Raw genomic sequence first — 23,729 nt, 5'->3', positions numbered from 1 at the left:
AATAAAAGGCTTGTGGAGCACGTTGTTTTCGTTGTTGGCCATCCCTGCTTCCCAGCACAATGTGCATATAGTGCTGTGTTGCTGCAGCTGTGACATTATACCCTGCCTGCCTCACCTGAAACCCTTGCCAGAAACAAATCACTTTCTGTGGCCCCATGTATTGGAAAGAATACATTCTCAAATGCTATTAATGTGTATGTATTTAACTCTGGGATCTTGGTGAAGGAAGGATTTTTCTCTTTGCAGTCTTTTTGTGGCATCTTTTCTTTTTTTTAAGTCTTCATAATGCCAATATGCTTTTGCAGTACAAATTGGTGTAAAATTTCCCTCAATTGCACCTGTAGGTTATACATGTACGGGGATAATCTTTGTTTGCAGTGTGGCTCAATGTAAAATCAGTGGTTCAGGAGAAATGCAAGGGAACATTTTGTTTGTTTATGAAATGTGATATGCAATATTATGTACGTTCATTTGTCCAACAATTTTGTTTTGTGAAGTGGTTTATTTGTATTCTGTGATTGAAATTACCCTGATATGAAGTGGTTAGTATAATTACGACTAATGCGTACTGGTAGGTATTAACATTATTTGAAGATACTTCTGCTTCATCATATTGATTGTTTTAAAAATCTATGCTGAAGAAAAGTGAGGGTTTAAGAATAAAAAGTTAATTTCCAAGAAATAAGTGACTTCATGATTTCATACTACTGTGCAATACTGTGACCCCATTGCTACAAAGGGTTGTATTGGCTTTAATATGTTCAGTTTTAAATCAGTTATTTTTAAAGTTCGTTAGTAAACAAATTGGAGCTTTCACAACTGTTGGGAAATTTTAACAACTCAACTGATGTTTCAAACGAGTTGAGTATGGGCTTTGGTTAATGGTGTTAAGTAGTGATGGAAGCCATCTGCCAGGCATGCAACAAAGCTTGAATCATTTATCTGGTCTTCAACTTAAAATTAGATTAGCTAGCCATTTTACATATTTATCATTTCCCTTTTGTTATTTATATATTGTAATTTTTCATTGTGTATTTACCGTGTATATTAGTCACTCCTTAAGCTAAATTAAAATTAATATGGAAGATTTTTGACTTTCTTATGATTACATTTTTGACATAGTATATGCAGGTTATGTATTTCCAGGCAGGCAATACCATAATGAAATGGTTAATACTTTGTATTTTATAGTTTGTATAAGTCTTGCATCTTTAAACATTGCATAAGGAGCGTAATGATGTAAAACCAGTTAAGACGATACTTTTCATGGTTTCAACCAGTCGTTGAGCTCTGTATAAAAAAAAATCAGGCTTTGTGGTGGAGAAAGAATTGTGAAACTCAATAACTTTTTATGTAGAACCCAGTTCTTATTCTTTTCAGAATCAGAGTTTATATCAGGGTTTGCATAACATTGCAATTAAAATAGTGAAATTCCCATTTAATCCTTGTAAGATAATAAGGATAGGGAAACTTAGCCCTTTCATGTTTATACAGTGTGTTTTAATTTGTAGTTGAATGTGTGTCATCTGATTACCACCTAGTGATGGTCTACGTTGGCTGAGTGCTACCGATTAATCTACATATAAGATAAAATTAGTCCCCTAAGAACAATAAAAGTAACTCATGTAGGTTGTAAGAGGTGCTGAAAACTATATTTGTTTATGTGTACATATGCTGTATATAATTTTGAAAGGTTGTGGTTGTTGCAAAGAATTTCATAAAGGTTTGGCAAACTGTCATCAGTAAACATGACATTTTGTTGGGTTTTTTTTGACCAAAAGTGGCACAGTAGATTTGACTTTTTTTTGCTGGGTTTGTGGATGCCTGTTGAGCTTCGAATTGTCTTTCAGAAAAAACTACCATTGAATTTCTTCCAAGACCATATTATTCATGCAAAATATATGTTCCACAGCATGTCGAACCACATCCACTAACAGTTGTAGCTATTATCACTTATGAGGGGCAGTCAAGAAGTTCCCAGAATTGTGGTATAGCACTAATGGTTGGACATATGGCAACACTTAACTAATCACCTTCAAAGTAGGACCTTTGCGCACACACACACTTGCTCCATCGATCCTGCCATTATTGGAAGCACCGGCGGAAGGCTTCGTTTGGAATCTTCCGGAGTTCGGCCGTCGCATTCGATTTGATGTCCTCCATGGTTGCGAAACGCGCCCCCTTGAGGCCCATTTTCAGAGTAGGGAACAGCCAGAAGTGACTCAGGGCGAGATCCGGAGATTATGGTGGTTGGGTGATGATGGGAATGCTTTTCTCGGCGAGGAATTGCTGCACAACCAGCGATGTGTCGGGAACTTCTTGACTGCCCTACGTATGCTGTTCAACATTATTGCAACCACATTCATTTGTTTGCATATCCCTAACTGAATGCATATTTGTATAAGCATGAACCATTTCAATGGCATAGCATCCAATGCAAGTCTTACTACACTTGTGTCAGTATGATCTGGTAGCACTCAGTTGACGGTAGGCTGTTGCTAACTGGCAGCTTGAAGTGACAGAAACATTGAACTGTGCAAGAAAATATGCTATGGGTGGAGGAATTCCAGCAGTGTGGTGATTTGTTTCACGCAATGCCTCGCTAAGAAAAATTAATAAATGTACAGAATTAACTACGACATGAATTTCAAAGCCAATATTTACATTTTTTTTCACACACATTCAAAGATGAAATTGTTCTTTGATAAAAAAAATTACAGCAATTTGTTGAAAATCGAAATACAACTGCTAAAATTTTATTTACTCTGAAAGGGTTAGGTGGAGGAAGATAATTTACAAATAATTTGGCTATGGTCATAGAATTTTGGCATGATAAGAGGAAGACCTGAAATACAGGGTTGTTAAATGGGGATTCTACTGTGTTTGAATTTTGGTATCACAAGTCTTTGTTTTAATCTCATTCGGCCTAATAACAACAACTTCATTCGAAGTTACTACACTGTGATGCAGGTGTATGAAGTATTGATACTAAAGCTTTGGTGTTTTAGTAATTTCAGATGTGTTGAAAGTTTATTTTTTATTAAGAACAATTGTTCTTGCTCATCACATTTTCCCAGCAGTCATATCTGAATTTTGTATTTGTCTTTTGTATTTATTTTCATTATAATTGTACCTTCGGGTGCTAGGAGCCCTGAACACTGTCATTTCCAGCAGTGTCCATTGACTATACACTAGCTTCATTCTCCAGCCCAAGGCAGTCTCTGTTTACCTTGTACCATGTGTATTAACAATTATTAATTGATGGATTTAAAGTTCATAGTTCCATGTGATAATCTGGCCAGTATTTGGATCAGAAATATAGGCTTACATAAGCTAATCTAAACAGGACGGTGTATTTTTCTTCATGCCAGATGGAATGGGTATGCTGCCGTGACAAATACCAGTCTTATTTGTGAAAAGAGTGTACCACATAAAGGTAACATTGGCATTTGGAGGTCTGTGACCATTTTAAATTAAGGCAGGCTCTTGTAAAAATGGTTATGAACCTAAATGTTCCGCAAAAGGCATGGAATTTCTTGACTGGCAGAATGATGGCTACATAATTTTTCAAGTAAGACTGTCTAGTGAAGTTAGTGTAACCAGCACTTGTGTTCACACCTCACAAATTAAATGTCGTATTTGTATTGATTACAGGGTGTTGATAATAGTAAGATGGAGTAATCTAAAAAATACAGTGTTTCATTTCACCTTGTAATATTGATGTCTGAGAATGAATGGACAAATGTTTTAGTTGTCGATTAGTTTTGAACGAGGAACTGGTTTCTTTTTTATCTTAAAAATAACAATCGTTTGGACTTGTTTTTTTTTTTTTTTACACTTTGAGCAATATCAATTCATCAGATAGATGAAGGTGTTCCTGAAAATGACTACAATACATCTGTGAAGGAGGTTGTAGGTTGGCAAGTGCATCACTTAACCCTTATACTGCAGTGTTTAACTTTTGTCGAATGCCTACATTACCTTATACTGTGAAGTGTGACTTCAGTCAATATAAATAATCTTATACTTTAGTAGCAGCATTCAATTTACTGTCTGAACTGCAAAAAAGAAAAAAAGAATTCTTGTTATTCTTTATAGTGTGAAGAGTTTAAAATTGTATGTAAATGCTACAGGTCTGCCATACTGTAGAAAGCTTTTAAGTGGTTATAAATTGTAAAAAATTCATGATTATCTGGTTTGTAGGTAAGTTTTGTGATTTTTCTCCACATACAAAGTAACCTGATCCTCATAAGTAGTACAAATTTTTATTTTAAAATTACATTCTTCTACCAAAGCAACAAAAAAAAATAATGTGCAGCGTAAGGGTTAATACACAATTTAGTCTTGGTTATGTAGCATACGTTGGTTTATTAATATCTCACTTTGGATAATTACTCTGCCAACTTGGCCATTAGTTTCTTCTACTTCTGTAAATGGTTTACCACAAGGATGTTGATATTTGGTTTGAAGCTGCTAGATATGCTTTATACTGAAGATGGCTGTCTTCTGGGTTGTAATGCTGTATAGTCTGGTAGATGATCACACTGATGATGGAGGCAGCAAGGACTTCTGAACAGGGATTTGTTGTGATGAAAATTAAAATTGATTGTGTGTGTGAGATGAATAATTTTGGAGTGTTCTTGCTTGCCTCCGATTGACTAGCCTAGATAGTTGTGTGTTCCTTGATGGATTTGAAGATTTAAAAATTGTTAATGATTCCTGTTTTACAATTATGTATGATTTGTATTTTGAATATCTGTAGTTCCTTTTTCAATAGCTTGAAAACTACTGATTTTGAAGGACTTTTGCTTTATGTGAGAAAGTCCTCATATTTTTTAAAAAAAATGCCGTGGTAGAAAAGTTGGTAGACGTTACATCAGTGTTCTTCAATACAGTTTTGTCCATATTGAAGATGCAAGAAGAAATGATGCTAGTTTATAAGAAAATGAAAACTGCTCAGAGTTAATCATTAAATCATCATAGCACTTCTGCTGACTGTTGAATAAGGACTGGGGAAAATAAATCATTTGTATCCTTTGCTTTTTTTAAGTCTGTTTATAAATGTCAGAATTTGAGAGCCCTTGTTTGTGGGTTGCATTTCAACATTGAATTACAAGGTCCCCCCCACCCCCCCAAAAAAAAAGGGAGGGGGGGAAAGAAAATTCCCAGGCCAGTGTGACTGGAGGACATCCCAATCTAGTGGTTAGAATGCTTTTATATTTCTATTCTGGGTTTGAATCTTGGCCTAGAGACTGGATCCTAATTTTTTTCAAGGCTTTAATCAGCCATAGACAAATTAGGCTTTATCTGCATCCTTACGTATTCTTTTCATTTCAATAATTTTCCTGTCATTTGATGCTGTGTAGTATCCGGACAGCATCATTAAAGAAATCGCAGACACTACTGAGATTTAAGTTTTGCTGAATGAAGTTTAACAGTGATCTACACAACTTTATTTAGAAAGTTTATTTAATGAAATTTTTCCTAGGACATGTTTCATTCATACCATTTCATATCCAGATAGAAAGCAATAGATGTTCAAAAGACAGGAATGATCAATTTCTATATGGATGTACTTCACATAAGCCATAGTGTCTTTATCATGAGAATTTTTGTGGTGGTAAATGTTCAGTTATTGAATTAGAAACTTTAAAATGTAAGGTAATATTTGTGGTGTTACAATTCTTGATTTAGTATAATGTGTCCTTAGAATCTGCATTGAAATGGTTGTAGAAATATTGATATGAAGTAGGAATTGCCATGGCCATATTTTTAAACTTTAAATTTGAAAACGTGTGGAAGTAAATTTAATTTATAATGTACTAATTTTAAAATCAAGTAAGTTCTGTCTTGTGGCATACAATGTACTGAATTTATGCAACAAAATATTCCTTTTCACTACTTATTTTCCATGACCAAACAGTTTAATTCATATAATATACTGAATATCAGCTGTAGTAAAAACATTTATAACTAGGTTTGTATAGTTGTGTGCCATTTCCTCAAAAAGCATCTTGCTGTTATGTTAGTGAAGTTGCGATTTAAGGTTACACTGATTTTTATGAGGTCTTCTATATAGGGGTTATATCACGACTTGGGTCATTGGAAGTAGCTGGTTATGATGCAGCTAGTATTTAACTTGGTTTTTCTTCCCATTTGCTTGAAGATGAACAGAACCGGCGTCTCAGATGTACATTTTTTCCTTTTTAGAGATGGTACACAAAGTACTCGTGAGAATAAATTGTAAGCGGATGAAGTAGCAAGAGGGCGCAAAAAAAAGCATTATGAGGAGCTTCATAATTTGTCCATATTCTATCTACGCAATATATGTGAAATTAAAAAGTAGCATAGTAAAAAAGAACGGGAATCCTTCCAGAGATTAAATGAAAGTTGATAAGATGAAGGCACAGGAAATACAAATGGCATGGATCATATGGCAGTACAGTGAAAGACAGCATGAAGGAAGAAATGCCTTGGAAGACATGCATGAAAGGATGATATTAAAGATGTTTTCGAAATGGATGGTTTGTAGTTGATTAAGTTGGTTCAGTTTAAACACTAGTGGCGGACTATTGTAAATACTGTAATAAACCTTCGGATTTAATAAAAGGTGGAGAAATTATTGGTTAGAGATCTTCGATTAGAAACACACGGTAGTTATGTTCACAGGTTATGCTTATGACTAAGGTAGACCTAGATGGCGGTGGTTCTGCAATTTATTTAATCTTTGAGTAGGCAATATGTGTTATATATAGTAGTGTTTTGGATGTTGAACCGGAAATATATCCACGTATATATGTTTGGTTTAAGTCTGTAAATTGAAGCATACTGTAATTTTTTTAAAAAGCGCAAATTGGGAAAATTATTGCAAATAAAAATGAGGTGCAGATTGTCTGCTGGTAGTGTGTAACCTTTTGTTGATTTCGTAGTAGGCCTAGTCGGACGAATAGTAGTCACCATTTTTCTTGTGAACAGGTGTATGACATCAGTCATAATATTTGTGTAAATATTAAAACGTGTAGCAACTGCGAGTAAAATGGTACGTTTCAGCACTTTACACTTTATTTACACGTGTGTTACGGCACAAACTAATTTTTTAATGTAATTAGTGTTTTTTTCCTGCACATTTTAATTTTGTGTGTAGGTTCACACCCCTTTCCTGCTTTTGGGTTTCTGTGTATCTGTGGCTTGTAATAGCATATAGATTATCATTAAATTATTTGTGCCCGAAAATTACGATATAACATGTTAACAAATTGTATGCATCACAATTTTTGTGGGAAATAGAAATTAGCAATTTTTTTTATTGTGTAAGCATACTTATATTTACCAGCATTAGTCTGTTAATAAATGGCACTTCTCGGCGTTGTTCTGATAACTTTATATTCTAGTGACTTCGTGTACCTGTCGCCAAATTTTAAGTTTATTCGGAGTTTCTAAGGTAACACAGACTATTCTAACCTATTTAGTTGTCTTAATCTGCCACTGTTTAAGGTTTCTGGCCCATAAACAAATCAATTTAACTGCAGCATAACTTGTCACCTTGGTGTAATGATGATAAATGCTATATTAAGTAGAGGTACTAATAGGAATTATTAAAATTTTCTCAGATAATTTCAGTTCTGGAGGAAGTACATTATTCAGTGATAGCATGTTTCAGTAGTGTCATAGTAATGTTAAATTAGTGTCACAATTAATATTGAAAACACTGTAGTATTTTTAAAAACTGCCAAAGAATTTACATATTAGAGTTGACATGACTTTATACTCTACTGTTCAATGTATTTCTTCATCCTTCATAGACGGATCAGCAAATGGATTGTGCATTAGATTTGATGCGGCGCTTGCCTCCACAACAGATAGAAAAGAATTTGAGTGACTTAATTGACCTTGTACCCAGTCTTTGTGAGGATCTTTTGTCATCAGTTGATCAACCACTAAAAATTGCTAAAGACAAAGATATGGGCAAGGACTACTTGTTATGTGATTACAACAGGGATGGTGATTCATACAGGTAGGTATGTGTGTGAGATGCGGTAAAGTGGTGATCGGAAAAGATGTCAGTAGTTTTTAGTGAGATTTTGTGAATTAAGGACCACATTTTATATTTTTCTTTGATGTAGGAAGTATAGAATACGTTTTATTTCACACTGATGTTACTCGGTTTTGTTTATTTTATGTTTTTATTAATCATCTGATGTATTTTTTTATATGCGGTTTATTTGAGATACATGATGTTTCAGGAGTGAGCTGTACTCCTATATTCATTGTCATTATACTGACACTTTTTCTCATTATGACAACCAGTCACCTGTAGACATTTGAACAGAACTAATCTTAACTAATGTAACAGTGTCAGAAATCCATTTGAAGTAAACCAAACAATGTCCCAGTCATGTAAAATGTGTTGAAACCTAACAGGTGTAATAACTTGAAACATTTCTTGTATGTTGACATTACTGAATAAGGAAAGAAAAAGTGCGGGCCCCAATGAGGGTTGTTCATGATGGTTTTGTAGTTTAAAATAAAAAATTTTGAATTACTCACTTTTTTATTATTTATATACTATTTTCCTTCTATTATCTTAGACACCAGAGAGTGTGCTCTAAATATTTTAAGAATCTTTTCAAACTATCGATGATCTCTAAGTATACTAATTTTGTTGTTACTGTGCCAATTACATTTAGTGTTGTGATTATTCATATTTTGTTAAGAATGTTTTCAAACTGTAGGTAATCTTCTAGATAATTTTTTTTTGTCTGATAGTGTTTCAGATATTCATACTTTATCTCTTCCCCATTAGGCCAGATCATTGAGAGTATTATATATACATATTCAAGAATTTTTTGAAACTACGTTTCTGGATAGATTGGTTTTTGTTTTGCATTATCTCGATGCTTTCTAGGTCCCCATGGAGTAACACCTATGATCCTCCATTAGAGGATGGTTCAATGCCTTCAGAACGCTTGAGAAAATTGGAAATTGATGCAAATCACGCCTTTGATCAATACAGAGAGATGTACTTTGAAGGAGGAGTGTCTTCAGTATATCTGTGGGACTTGGACCATGGTTTTGCAGGTAACACGTCATAATTTATTACAAGAAAATGCGTGTAGAGAAAGAAAATTATTGTGTTCATTTTGCACCTCTCATGAGGTGTGATTAGAAATTTGTTCATCTTGCTACAATGTGACAGTGCTACAATAATTAGTACAGAAGTCATCTGCTAGATGTTGCTAAAACACAGACTTCATAATCATGTATCATTAATTTTTGTGTGTAAAGTCATAAAGTAGATAAAATGAAGTTGTATGTGTTGCTACTTATCAATATTTGTTTTAAAAAAAATTACAGCCATGAACATATTTGTTTGCAAGCAACTCATCTTCTTCTTCTTCTTCTATGGCTCTGCGGTCCGTATTCGGTCCAGGGCCTCCTCAATTCTCCTCTTCCATTCGGTCCTCCGCTAGGTCCGTCTGTCTGAGGCTTTGATCGAGGTTTCGAAACATCTTCCTTTTTACGGTGCAAGGTTGTTGGCCTTGCGACCAACTCCCAACCTGGAGGACCAGGGTACCTGTCTTAGTCTGACCTCTCCCCCTCGACCAATCTGTCTCGGGAGCCCCTACCAGTAGCTCTTGGGGTCGCCGAGGTACTCAAGCCCCACCACCACGTCAAGGTGCAGGTACCATTAAGTGGGGTGCAAGCAATTGTTACCTGGTATAAAATTCTGTACTGTGACCCTTACCCTACGCTGTTAAAAAGAATCAGAACTCTTACTGTATGAACTGTGCGAAACTTCAGTGGCTCTAACAAACCCCATGCATATTTTCTGGTCCCAGCTGTGATGCTAGAAGTATCCTGTTTCACGCCGTGAAGGTGGAACCAGCAATAAATTATGTAATCCCGTGACCCAGTGGTGACTGCAGTGTTGCGGTTTATGCTTGTGATCCACCAGTTACCCTTGTGGCAGCCAGCATGTTAGAAACAGCACATGAGCATAAAGTTCATTTTAAACTAGACAACTGCTGAAGAAACCTTTGACATCTTAAGAGTTGCTTTTGGGTAGAAACTACGAGCAGAACTCAACATTTTAGTGTTTTTTTAATTTAAAATGTGATATGACTTCTGTTGAAGACACTGTTTGTATAAAGCAAAGTTTTTTTTGAGGTTCTTGTGGCGGTGAGTATAAAGATGGCTGTCTTCTGGGCTGTAGCGTTGTGTAGTCTGAAATGTCGGTAAACTTCTACCCGACTGCATGTTGGTACAACCCAGAAGACAGCCATCATCAATAAGACCTTGTCTTCTGACATCGATGGAATTGTGCATAAGCATTTCAGCTCACAGGACAAAAGCGAAGCAACGGTTCTTCACAGATATGTACAGAATGGTGTGCAGCAGAAATCTCCTGAGACGTGATGCACTGTAATTTTGGTTCTCCATTATGACAGTGTCCCTGCTTAATCTGCTTTGTGTAGGAATTTCTAGTCAGAAACATTAAGAATGTTTTCTCTTACCCTCAATAATTTCCATGCTACTTTTGTTCGTTAAAATTCATTAGTTAGTGCTCTAGGGGAAGAAATGTTTATTCATTGCAATAAAAAAAATACACACTGCACTCGTTCGTCCAGAATAGGAATCCCTTGAAAGCTTCTAACAATGATAATTGCTGAAGTCATTGTGTGAGTTACATAATGATTTATGAAAATTGTTTTATCATGGAAAATACCAGTTTTCTTGGCCTAACACTTCATAAATTTATTAAAAATTTTGGTAAAGTGTATAACATGTTTTTAGAGTCTTTTTTGACAGATAAAGCTATTAAAGGCTTTACGGCATTAGAAATTATAAAGTTGAATTCAAATTTAGGGGGTCCGCAGTGGCTGCACGGTCTGAGGCGTGGGTCTTGTGCCGCTTGGTCGCGGGGACCGTGGGTTCGAATCCCACTCAAGCCATGGATGTTTTTCTGTGTTGTGTTGTCCTGTGTACAGGTAGAGGCCTTGCGACGGGCCGATCCCTCGTCCAAGGAGTCCTACCGAATGTGTGTAGATCGAGCCAGCTGAAAACTTGGGGACCCGTAAAGGGTACCGGAAAATGTACAAGCATTGTTAAACCGGAAAAAGAAGAATAATTCCAATTCAGAGACCAGCAAAATATGATTTGTTTTCTAAATTAAATTTAGCACAGAAACAGTTAAACACTTGTATATTTTTTTACATGTTGCATTTCACCACATAAATTTATTTTGTTTGAATACTAAATCTCAAAGTGTACACCCGCTTCCGCCCTTGAGATTGAATTTTTTGACTGCATTGCCAAATACAATGACCATATCTTCATATTCTTCTTCTTGTTTTATTGTTTTGGTGTTGTAATTTTGAGACTGTTGAACTGTAATGTAATTTATACGTATGTCGGACTAGCGAGTGGTACAGTCATTCTGCTTCCAGGTGTTATTTTAATCAAGAAAGCAGGTGATGGCTCAAAGAAAATTAAGGGTTGTTGGGATTCAATTCATGTAGTTGAAGTACAGGAGAAGACGAGTGGTCGCAGCGCTCATTATAAGCTGACATCTACAGCCATGCTGTGGCTACAGACGAACAAACCTGGTTCTGGAACCATGAATCTTGGTGGTAGTCTAACAAGACAAGTAAGTTGGGGCTTGATTACTCCTTAATTTTGTATGCTGTTATGAATATACTTGACTCCATGGTCTTCAAATTACTTCCACTGAATAAATAAATTTACATGTCTTTGTAGCAGGAAGGCAATTTTTCTGCTTTCCTGGTTTTTGTACTCGGCAGTGGAAGTTCAGGAAATATTACTTTGTGCTTGTCGGATATGAAAGCTTGCATTTAGATGCTTCGTTTTAGTCTATATTGGTTGACTATAAGTGTTTTTTTTTGTGTGAAGGTCAAATCAGGCTTTACCAAATTTGTCAAGAACAACTAACCTTATGTACTGGAGTACTACTTGAAAGACTAATATATGCTCTTCTAGTCAAAAAATCTCTGCCTTTTTTTAAGGAATTTGAAGGTTTATTACGCTAAAGCTGTTCATTTTATAAAATATTTGCATGTGACAAAATGTAGATCACATTAAGATCTACAGTCTCTACATGTAATAGTTTTTAATATGATGAATATTTAATTAAATAAATGTGAAAAAAATAGTTTCTAATGCTTACGCAGTATGATAAGCTTCGTGACAGTAGATCTGTGTCAGCAATAAATGAACATCACTATAAATAACTTAAATTGAATGAAGGTAGGGGACACGTATCCCACTTTCTCAGTTGCCGTGTTCAGTATTGATAAACTTTGTGGTGATTTGAAGGTGGAAAGTGATGCCAGCGTGAGTGAGGCATCACCACACATCGCCAACATCGGGCGGATGGTGGAAGAAATGGAAAACAAGATCCGCAATACACTCAATGAAATCTATTTTGGGAAAACAAAGGACATTGTGAATGGGCTTCGAAGTATTCAGCCCCTAGCAAACCAACAGCAGCAGGATGCACTGCGACAAGACCTCGCTCTAGCATTTTTGAGGAGGCAAGCTAAGGGAGACTCCAATTGAAATCACGTGGTCCAGTGGTCAGCAAGCTAATAAACTGAGAATAAACTGCTCGTCGTGTACGGCACGAAGTTAACTTTTGTTTTGGCTGTATTAGCGCTGGTGATTGTGTATATAACTAAAATGCCTGGATTATAACACATACAAAATTCTGATCAATGGAGGTGGATATGTACTAGTTTAGATTGTTTGTTGACATTTTACAGAGGTTTGAAATTTGTGAGATGAAACCTAAGGAAATGTCCTACGTAAGCGATAACAAGCAAGCTATGCGAGTTGCATAAGCAGCATGGGGTGTCATATGAAGCGGGGAATCGCTTGTCCTGTCCTACGTGAGAGACTGCAATAGAAGCACACGGCCTTCCTGCGCACGCACCTTCCGTGTACTGCACGGTCAGAGCTTCCTTGCGCATGCGCCTTACTGGCCAGCGCATCGATTCGCGCGAAAATATCAAAATATTTGATCTCGGACTTTGGCCGCTTCCCTCTCCTGACCGCTTCGCTGGAACCTAGGACAGCGCCACACAAACGGCCAGTTTGATATTTCCGCTTCACCCACACAACGCGCACCGCTCGCGTTTAATCGCTCACGTAGGACACCGGGTAAGACTACCTCTCCAAGGAATCCTATCTTAACATAACCATTGACGTGCAGAATTTTAAAACTTGCATGCTACTGTCACATGCTTTAAACTCTGGGCATGTTAGTTAGAATTTGCTGGCACGAGTGTTTGGGTATGAATCACTTCTCCTTGTTCAGAACTGGCATGTATTTGGTCCACATAGTTTATGACGCATTTGTTACGAGTGTCTTATTTTTTTATGCAATTTGTAAAATGAAATATATGTATATATACTGCATTGTCAGATGTTGTTGGAAAGGTTCTAAGTAATGACGTGCATACCGGCATAGTATTGGCTTGTCTGTCTGTCTTCCGGATTATATTTCTGGGAATCGATCGCTTGTTCCCAGTCTGTTCAGCTAAGCCTTGTACTGTTGTTGTTGAACATTGTTAAGTAGCCATCTTGTTGGATGCTGTCATCAACTCTGATAAATCTGTTTAATAGCTAAATTGCCTTTGGCTGATTCACTGCTTTTACCTTTCAGTGATATGATATAAAGTTTATTTACAAAACATGAAAAGCCACTTTTTTTTAATTTCCTAGGACTCGGTTATAGAATTGTGTGCTGGATGAGACTTACTGTGGAGGATGGTCACTTAACCCTTTGATGTTTATGATTTATTTCCATCTGCCACACACCGAATAGTTATAAGGCTTCTTCACATCTTAACAATTTCAATAAAGGCTTCATCAAATGATCCAAGTAGGTAAGAATTTTTCATTTTCATAACATTTCTGTGTTTACTTTGCACCGATTGGCCATTTTGATTAATTTCTAAGCAAAAAAAATAAAGACTTAGTTTCATTGAATGCTCAGAGATGGCATCATTTGATGAAGTCCTGAAGTGTAGTAAATGTATGTATCCTTTCTTCTATGGCTCTCCGGTCCGTATTCGGTCCATGGCCTCCACAATTCTCCTCTTCCATTCGGTCCTCTGTTAGGTCCGTCTGTCCGAGGCTTTGATCGAGGTTTCGAAACATCTTCCTTTTTACGGTGCAAGGTTGTTAGCCTTGCGACCAACCCCCAACCTGGAGGACCAGGGTACCTCTCCCCCTCGACCAATCTGGCTAGGGAGGCCCTACCAGTAGCTCTTAGGGTCACTGAGGTACTCAAGCCCCACCACCACGACAGGGTGCAGATACCATTAATTAACCAAAGCGAATTAGAGGACATACATCTACATGTGTATTTTATTTAGCCCACTGTTATTTAGATATACATATGTGTGTGCATTTATTCGTCAAAGGGTTAAAGATCAGATTCAGTAATAAATATTAGTGCTAGAGGTGCTGAAGTTTATCTTTTGGTGTAGCAGTTTATCGTAAGGAACCCAGAAAGTATCGTTTGGTATAATGCCAGGAATGCACATGGAGAAGTCTTTTACATTGAAATACAAAGTGTAAGATTATTGCAAATAAACATCATTAATTATTATGCCATTTCCTTAACATTGGCTATTGACTTCTACTATTGCTTTCACAAACATAGACTCTCTCCATTAATGCAAATGTGTGTGTGTGTGTATATATATATAACAGATGAAAATTCATGCTTAATTTTTCTCTGATTCAGTATCAAAAAAACAGATTCTGAAGCAATATCTATGTTTCTGGAAGCAGTACTAGATACTGTTGTGGACTTTCTTTGGCAAAAGTAATTTTTTTATATTAATAATTACACAGATCCTGATACAGAATGGTGAATATGGAAGGTTAGGTTAGGTGATCGCTCTCGTGCTGCTGTAGCGCTTAGGCTGTTCATTGCAGTGCAGATAAGATTAACATGCACCCTTATAAAGACTACAGGAAAAACAAACTGATTATCGCTATATTAAACTAGAACAATATTGCGAGACCTAATCTCTTGTGAATAGCCGAAGAATACGGGCATCGGAGTGAGTCATGTCAGTTTAAAGTCTTGCAGATAATGAGCCAATACTGTTTTGAATTATTGTAAATAATAAAATACCATTTGTCATATGGTAGATGTTTTTGTTAATTCTTTTCTGTGGAGTTTTGATAATTCTGGTACTTCCCCTGATGGGAAGGTCATTGGTTTAACATTTTCAAGTTAAGGGAATCATTGAGCAACCAGTTGAATTTTTTTTTGTTATTACAGTTACTGACACTTTTAAGGCGAATCTGCTTTGTTCGTTTCTGTAGTCCACCTACACGAGGATACGTCTGCAACTATTCTGTCTCAGGTGTTTGGTATATAGTTGCAGCCATTTACAAATATATTCATTTAATCTGTATAGCTATTTTAGAATTTTTTCTGTGTGTTTGAAGATGTTAACATATTCACTGCAAAGACATTGCCCGATGTATGTGCATATTTGTTCATCATAATGTGTATCACTCTTGTTGAGCGGCCCATCCACGTACGAGTCTGGGTTGCGAGTCTGGCTCGGCTCAGGTTCCATTGAGCGAAACTCGTTTGTGGGTGGGGTGTCGCGAGCCGAGTCTGATGAGCAAGCAATGCAGTCTTACCTCCATTATGTTTTGTGATTAAGGTATTAAACCATCCTTGATAATAAAGGTGCTTCGCACTATGGTGGGTTCATCTTTGATTGCTACTGATAGTGAATGTGTTAATTGTCATTCATTTAGAATATTATTTGCAAGTGATGAATGTGCGTATGAGACTATGTACATCAGTGGTCCCCAACCTTCTTATGCTTACGGGCACATTTGAGAGTTTATGAGATCGTGGCGGGCACCAACCAATTAACAAAGCCAATTTTTCTTTTCTCTGGACAAATAAGATATGGACACCAAATAATACACAAAACAACACGACGTTTAATGATACAAGAAACCACGCAATCAAAAATACATAGTTTTATAAGTACAATTATTATTACTCAAGTGGGAAGTTAGTGTGATGTTTGGCGCTGCATTTCATCGGCCAGTTTTTCAAATTTGGGAGAGTAGGATGATGATGCTGCTCGAAAACAATTGTCAAGATGGGCGTCAGTAAGTCGAGATCTGTGCTTTGATTTTATAATGTTCATGGTTGAACGGCCTTCATTATTCAGTATAACCTCTTTCCATAACAACGCGGGCACCCAAAAAAAGCCTCGGCGGGCGCCGCATTGGGGACCACTGATGTACACCTTAAATCAACTAAAGGATGAGCTAATAAAATATATTCCATTTTGTAAGCTTTAAAAGTGAAACATGCTGAGAAGTTAGTTTATAATTTGAATGTAAATTTATTGTTTACAATAATTGTATCCTTTTGTTTTGTTAATAGGACTACTTTTTCATATGCCCAGTATTTCCAGAAACACTTCACTTTCATGGCATTTAAAGATAATCATGGTGATATATGAAAATTTATTATAATTTTAATATGAAGCTCCAGTACTCATTATAATTTAAATTATTTTCTTTGTATGAACTATGTACAGTAATTATGTTGTTTACCATGGGTATACAACCCTTTAAAGAATGTGGACCACATTAGATCTCGATCAAAACGTTTTTTTGAACAATAATTTGTGAGATACAATAACTGGAAAGAAGTAAATATCAAAATTTTTTGTACATTTATGTCTGACGCTTTCTAAATCACATTGTACTTGCATAACTGAACATGTGTAAGAAGAGTTAATTGTTTATTTCATGTTGATGCCTTAGTTTGGCACTGAATTGCTTTGTATAAAAAATATTTCTCACAAACAAAAACCCAGAAATTGACTATAATATTACATTTAAGAACGTCATTCTGCATTAAACTGTATATCCAATTCACAAATGTAATTCTATATATTCACAATCATTTTAATTATTTTTTCTTTTTTACATCAGAGGGAGATATTGAACAATTAAAAAGTGTCAAGAATACTTGGAACCCTTCTGTCTCAGAATTTTAATCTGCATGGTTGTAAAATATTTCTGATATTTTCTATGATATACTGAGATATATTACTTCAAAATTTTTCCTCTTTACCTGTATATTTTTTATATGTGGCATTATCAATGAAAAGTAACTTCTTCCACCATCTCTTGACACTTTACGTTAACCGTTTCCAGTACGCTATAAAATGAATTGACGTTTTCATGAAATTGTAAATCAAAGGAAGTCTCGTCCTGCAAAAGATATCGGTATTGGACGGATTAATATATTTTCACCCATAGGAAAAGTAAGCGACTATGGAAAGGGTGGCAGTCTGCAAGATTGCGCATTTGTTGCATATAATTGCCACATAAAATGTACACAATCAATGTATTGTTCCCTTGATCTTACCAGTGTTAGTGAAGCAACGTATGTCACTTGGATATGTAATAACCTGTATTCATAACTCTGTCAGTCGCAGACATCGTTTTACGTAAAAGTGAGCTGGGATAACTCGGTTGTTAAAGTGACTGGCCGCTGACTGAAGTTTGATTCTTGGGAGGGGCAGTCATTTTCTTTATTGCTGTCATGATCAGGTTTTCTGTGGGACTCATTCAGTCTCCTAGCCGATGGATACCAGAGACTAAAGCTGACCAATCACCTCCATCTCTTTGGGGTTGAAAATATGTGGGGTTATACCTGCATTCTTTGCTACGCCATTGTGATGTAGTTCTTAAACACGGGCAAGTTTACCTTTGCGCTATTTGTATAAATATGTTACTTGTCTGGCCCTAGAAGTCAGTCTTAAGACCATTAAGTTTAGACTTTGGGAAGGGGGGGTGTCAATTTCTGAGAAGAACAAATCTTAGTCGTAAGTCTCCATGTACAGCAACTCTTCATTTTGCAGTAGGAACACAACCCTTGAAAGTCATATGCTGGGTGAAAATTTATTAAACAAAAATTATTTCTCTCTTAATTTGAAGGACTAATACTGATCCTGAAAATTGATTTGTTAATGTGAGTTTTTGTAAAATGAGGAATTTTCATTTTTTGTTGTTGTAATAGTTCTACTTGTAATACACAACGAAACTCTACTTTCTGTCACGGTGAGAGGGTTAGTTTAGTTTCATGCGTATATTCTACGTTGGATACTGCTTGTTGAAATTAATGCTGTTAACAGAAATCATGAGATGCCGTTTCATAAACTGATAGTTCATGCTATTACTTGAGTGTGTAATGACTCTCACAACAGTGATTTATCCTTTATATGTTGGGCATTACAGCCTTTATTGTAATTAAATCAGCTGTTTCTGCCATGTATTAGTAATATTTTGAATTATTATTTTTTTATGTTTGGTGCAGCCAGGAACAAAAATCGAGAATGTTTGCGGAAGTTTAATTGGAGCTGTACCTGTGTTCATGCCCTTTTGTCTTGATGCTTTTTATTATTGTCCTTATTTTTATTAGTTTCCATTCTGATTTGTTTTTTAATAAGTGAGCTCGTTCTTCATATTTCCAGTTTTATCGCTGTTGTTTTTGTAAGATTAATGGATTTGGTATGTTGAAGGTGTTTATTTGTGGGCCTATTTCTGTAGCAGGCAATGCCAGAACCTACTTTATAATAGAGAAATACATAGATTTTATATATTTACTGTAATTATATTAAATTATATGCACTGATTCAATCAATAAAGAAGATCTATGGATCAGATAATCACAGAACATTAGAATGAATAACTGACAAGGATGTAAAAGGTGGAATTTCAGGTTTTGAAGAAGGCTGTCTTTGGGATGTTTCACTTTCTAGACTGTTGGCTATTGATTGATGTTTCAGAGGTGCTTATTGCCTCTATCATCAGGGTGAAAGCTCCCATAAACCATTGGTCATTGTTTACCATGTTCTGAAGTATTTTCTCGGGATTGAGCTGTAATTTTTAGCAACATATTTAACAAGCTGCTAACATAGACGTCATTCGTGTGGAGCTTGTTTTGTGGTATTTCCAGGATGATTGAAAATTAAAAAAAATTAGGACATCGTCACCCCCAGTGTATACCAGATGTGAAGGGTGAACCTACTATTTTTATTATTTCAATTTATTGCCTTATATGTGATTTTGCTTTGTAATATGTTATAACCGTCTTGTACAACATTTAATACATATGTAACGTGTAATGTAATGAAACATGTAGGGTAACAATTTAATATTTAATGTCATGTACTAAATGTTATATAAAATGGTTATAGTATATTAGATAATGAACCTAACAATCTTATTTGTAAGAAATGTGCTAAAGATGACATTGCAGTCTCGCATGAATACAAGTGGCACCTTTCTTTGTCTGTAATGGTGATAGGTAACAAGTTTTCGTCGTACAGATCTGTTCATAATTGTAAAAATTTCCACAGGCCACATAAGAACCTTCAGTGTGTCACGTGTGGCCTGTGGGTTCAAAACTCCTGTCAAAATTATTTAAACAGTGGTCCAGGACACTATTTGCAATGTTTTTGTTAGTACCTGCCTGCGACTTGAGCCCAGGCTACTTAAAAAAAAATGTTTTTAGTAAAACATAATTTGTTTGATTTTGGAAATATTTACCAATTTAATTAAAAATTAGTTTCTGTTGAAGAATACAAAAGCGCCAGCCTAAAAAGTGTTGTTTTGTCATGTAATGCTACTGTCGTTGCATTATCTTGATAATCTGCACCTCTAGAATATTCTGGTACCCGTCTACTGTTCGAGACTCGGCTACTGCTTGCAGTTCCCATATTTGTATGCCCTGTTCACAATGTATTTGCCAGTACCTGACCACTGGTTGCGACCTATTGACTATTTACAGTTTCTATGCTCATATTTGACACCCAGCCGTTAATTTCAATTTCTGTGGTAGCGTTTGTTTGAGACCTGGCTGTTGTGTGAGGCTCCGTTAATATATACAGGTGTTGGTAACTATTTGAGAACTGGGCTCTTTTTTAACAACGTGTGGCAACTGTTGACAATTTTTGTGTTTTTCAGCAGATTTGGTGGCTGAGTCCTGTACCAATCAAATGTACTATCTTGGAAGGAAATAAAAGAAGGGGGGAGGAGGGAGAATGATGCAAGGAAACGTAGAACATACAGTAGTGCTAAATGTAGCGTTGCAGAACGTTAGTTACCAGTGAATGCATATTGTTTTTTTTCATGTATTTTCATGCGAAGAATCAAATACATGTGAATACTATATATTTATTAATGAGCTTAGCTATACAAATCCCTCCTTCTCCATCAGAAAAGAAGTTTCAGCACTACACGAGGAACAGGTGTGTACTTGCAAGAACGTAGTTTGGCCACTGATTTTTCTGTCGTGCTTCTTCTGAACAGACTGAACTCCTGCTGTATATTAGTAGACCTCGTTTGTGCTGATTGGTCGCTCAGAATGGGCAGAACTCAACTTGGGGTGCCAATTCTACTGAAGAACGCTATAGTACGTGGCTAATGTATGAGACCCAGCCATTATTTACAATTTATGTTCTACTACCATTTTACAGTTTGCATACCAATTTTTAATCAGGCATTTATCATATTTATTCTCCTTAGTAAACAAACCATGTTATGCATATTTCCATTTGCGACGTGAATATTTCTGAGGTGACAGTTCATTGGTTAAAACACTGTGATGATTGGTTTAACAGGTTTGTTAAATTTTTATGTTAATTTAAGTAACAATTGTAAAGGGTGCTAACGATGATGTATTAAGTGAATATTGACCATTTATTTGGACTTTATCCATCATCTTTACTCATTTGTGCTTGTAGAGTATAGGGTGGTGGAGACCAAGTGCAAAGAAACTATCAATAATAATTAGTCAATTTAGGTTTTGTGTTTAATTTGTGATTTTGTGCATAGAACTGTACACCACATGGCACTGTAGGAGCAAGTTCTGTATAGATGTTATTTTCAGTGCAGAGGCAAGGGTTTTTTAAGTTACAGAATTGTGAATTTAATTGTCATCTCAATATTAAATGACTGTCATCGGTGTACATATCTGAGAGGAGGGTTTTTTTTCTTCAGAAAGTACTAACAGAATATTATACCAAAACTAAAAGCCACAGAAATAATGAGAAAGGGGAAAAAAAGGAGAAACAAATAGATTAAGGAAATTTTAATTTAATTATGATCTTTCTGTAGTATACATAGGTTTCCATTCTTCTGTATGAAAGTCCTTTGATCATTGTGAATTAAGTTTTAGTGCTTGAATTGTTTAGTGTCCAACAAACCTGGTTTTCTTTTTTTGTCGTTCCCTTGAAAATTTAGTTTTGCGCAAGCTAATTATGTGGAAGGATAGAAGGAAGTGAAGTACACATTTTGTCTGACCACTGCTGAACCAGATTTCTCTGAAAATGTATAAGAGAGGTCGCGTTAGTTTATAATCAGAAATATATCAGTCACATGTAATTTTTCACTGGTGTATTGTGTTGAAGTCACTGATACAAAAAAATGTTTTCTCTTATGGAGGAGCATATGAAATGACATCACTTAAATACTGGATAAAGTAAGCACATCTGTCTTACAAGGCTCATACAATATTTTTTCTAAAAATAACCATCAGCATTAAAAAGTGTTCAAAATTCGTGCGGGCGTGCTCTTGATACACGACTTGGATTAAAGACTTCGGACAGTCAATTTGCACACTTGCAGTTGTAACCCACTGCCACGCTATTTAAATTCACTGCATTCTAACATAATTAGGCCAATTAATTTAGTATTTTAATCATTGCGGAAGACGTTTAATTTTCCTAAATTGTGCTATATAGATGCAGCAGAGGGTTAAATATAAAAGTAATTTTTAGGTTAGCTTTCATGTTGAAATCCATAATTAGAAAAGTTTATTAGCACTTCACTTATAAACTCTTTCTGGAATTACTTATCAGTCCTCTTTGAAGTTTAAGTCCATGGAGAACAGTCATTGTGAAGCTAGTAGTTGCTCAGTTAGCCTAGAAATTCCCTGCCTTTTATGGAACTTTAAGGAGGTTGATTGCTATGTTCACGCTTGATGACATATTGTGACTGTTTTGTATCATCAACTACAGTTTTTAATCCACTTCTAATCTGTCCCATGTGTGCTGTATGACCCATCATTTCCAACTTCCTTGGTTCAAGTTTTTGTATTTAGCATTTTTTCAAGTATGAATTGGAGCCTCCATGTACAGCAGAATTAATGTATTTTTCTTGTTATGTTTAAAGTCTATATTCTGTACCTTTACACATGACAAATCTAGGTTTCAGTTACTTTAGCAGAGGTAATTTGACTTCAGTTGTATTTTTGTCTGATATAGGACCTATAATTTGAGGTCAGCTGAATAGTTTTGTGATGTGTTTCAACCCAGATAAAGGATGTGACTTATTTCACTTCAAACAAGATGTGTCTGATAGGTTTAGTTGAAATGGTATGAATTTCTGTTCTGCAAATAAGGTATTCATTGACCATGACTTACTGCGAAGAAATAAGAAAAGAAGAGTGTCTTTGTAAGATAGTTAAAAACTTGTACATTTTCTGATTATGCAGACTTTTGTATTTACAGCATAATAATCCATGAAAACTTGTGAACGGATGTGATGTTAATTATAATAACAGTGAAACTGGCAAGATCAGGCTTATGTTTCATTATTACAATGCCTGCATGTGCTTGCTGTTAGCGACACAGTTAACAATGATGAATAACAGTATTTTGTTAATACATACAATAAATAATTCTGTTGCCTAAATTTATGTTGCATTTCCTATTATTAATTATGTACATCTGTTGTGCGGTGTACTTCTGAAAATGAGTGAAGGAGAGTATCGTATTTGTTACAATGGTTGGAAGGTGCATACCTTAACAAATAAAGTTATTTTGAATGAAATTACTGTATCATTGTCATATAATTTTGTAAGTAACACTTTAAATTTGATAATTCATATTGTTTCAGATGGTAGAAGTGAAATTACAATGAAATCTTGAGTGATCAGGTGTTTTGATTCAGAGTAAAAGTCTTGAGATTTTGTAGATTTTAATCCCAGGTAATTGAAACAGATATTCTCATAAACTTAACATTCTTAATTGATCTTAGTTGCAGTGAAGACTTCAAATATATATATAGAAATTATTCAGTGTGTTGACCATTTGATTATGGTACTACACAAACCTAAAAAACTTGTACATATTGGTAAAAGGTAACAAGAACTTTGTAGTATCAATTTCTGCCACAAGAATGCACCTTAATCTTGAACAAAACTAATAAGAAGTGGATTATGCATCTAAATTTGTTATTCCCGCAGTTTTATTATTCAAGAAACTAAAAGTTTAATTATTCCCCATTACACTACTTGGGCAATAGGTCCAGGAAGGTTTAAGAAACAAATATAGCTTTAAAACTGTGTAAAAGTGATGGTTGAATTTAGAAATAGTATAATAAAAGTACAACGTATTCTTGATAATTGTGTGTTTGAAAAGACTTTGTCTCTCCACCTGGCCATTTCTGAAACTACTGAAGAGATTTTGATTAGATTGGGTGTGGGTCTGTACTAATAATAGTTCGACATGTTTATTTTTATCATTTTGGTCCAGTGTATCTCATTTCCATGAATCTAAAATCAGATTACATTTACAAAAAAAGTCATTGTACAGAATTAGAATTAGAGTTTATTTGAATTCCATAAATCCTTCATAGTA

The 23,729-nt window shown here is 35.5% G+C and overlaps 1 protein-coding gene across 2 annotated transcripts; it reads left to right on the top strand.

Annotated features, from left to right (window-relative positions):
* Nucleotides 1-165: 165 nt before the first annotated feature.
* cpb (F-actin-capping protein subunit beta) lies at nt 166-22,920 on the top strand. 2 transcript variants are annotated; one of them, XM_022060604.2, is made up of 5 exons: nt 166-7,039; nt 7,803-8,014; nt 8,906-9,078; nt 11,448-11,647; nt 12,334-22,920. In XM_022060604.2, the coding sequence occupies exons 1-5, from the start codon at nt 7,037-7,039 to the stop codon at nt 12,574-12,576; spliced, it is 831 nt and encodes a 276-aa protein (XP_021916296.1). In that variant the 5' UTR covers nt 166-7,036; the 3' UTR covers nt 12,577-22,920. The 2 variants fall into 2 exon arrangements, with proteins under 2 accessions (XP_021916296.1, XP_021916298.1); XM_022060606.2 differs by lacking the exon at nt 166-7,039 and adding an exon at nt 7,498-7,579.
* Nucleotides 22,921-23,729: the final 809 nt, after the last annotated feature.

Source organism: Zootermopsis nevadensis, unplaced genomic scaffold (assembly GCF_977971745.1).
Source record: "Zootermopsis nevadensis isolate Lab colony 2312 unplaced genomic scaffold, Znev_1.0 Znev_ptg000050l, whole genome shotgun sequence".
Lineage (NCBI taxonomy): Eukaryota > Metazoa > Arthropoda > Insecta > Blattodea > Termopsidae > Zootermopsis > Zootermopsis nevadensis.
This window is presented reverse-complemented; position numbering and strand designations above follow the sequence as displayed.

Excerpts from the sequence above, each read along its gene's own strand:
- cpb (XM_022060604.2), top strand. Across the intron at positions 8,015-8,905 it reads AGGGATGGTGATTCATACAG|GTCCCCATGGAGTAACACCT; the intron begins GTAGGTATGTGT and ends GATGCTTTCTAG. Across the intron at positions 11,648-12,333 it reads GTGGTAGTCTAACAAGACAA|GTGGAAAGTGATGCCAGCGT; the intron begins GTAAGTTGGGGC and ends GGTGATTTGAAG.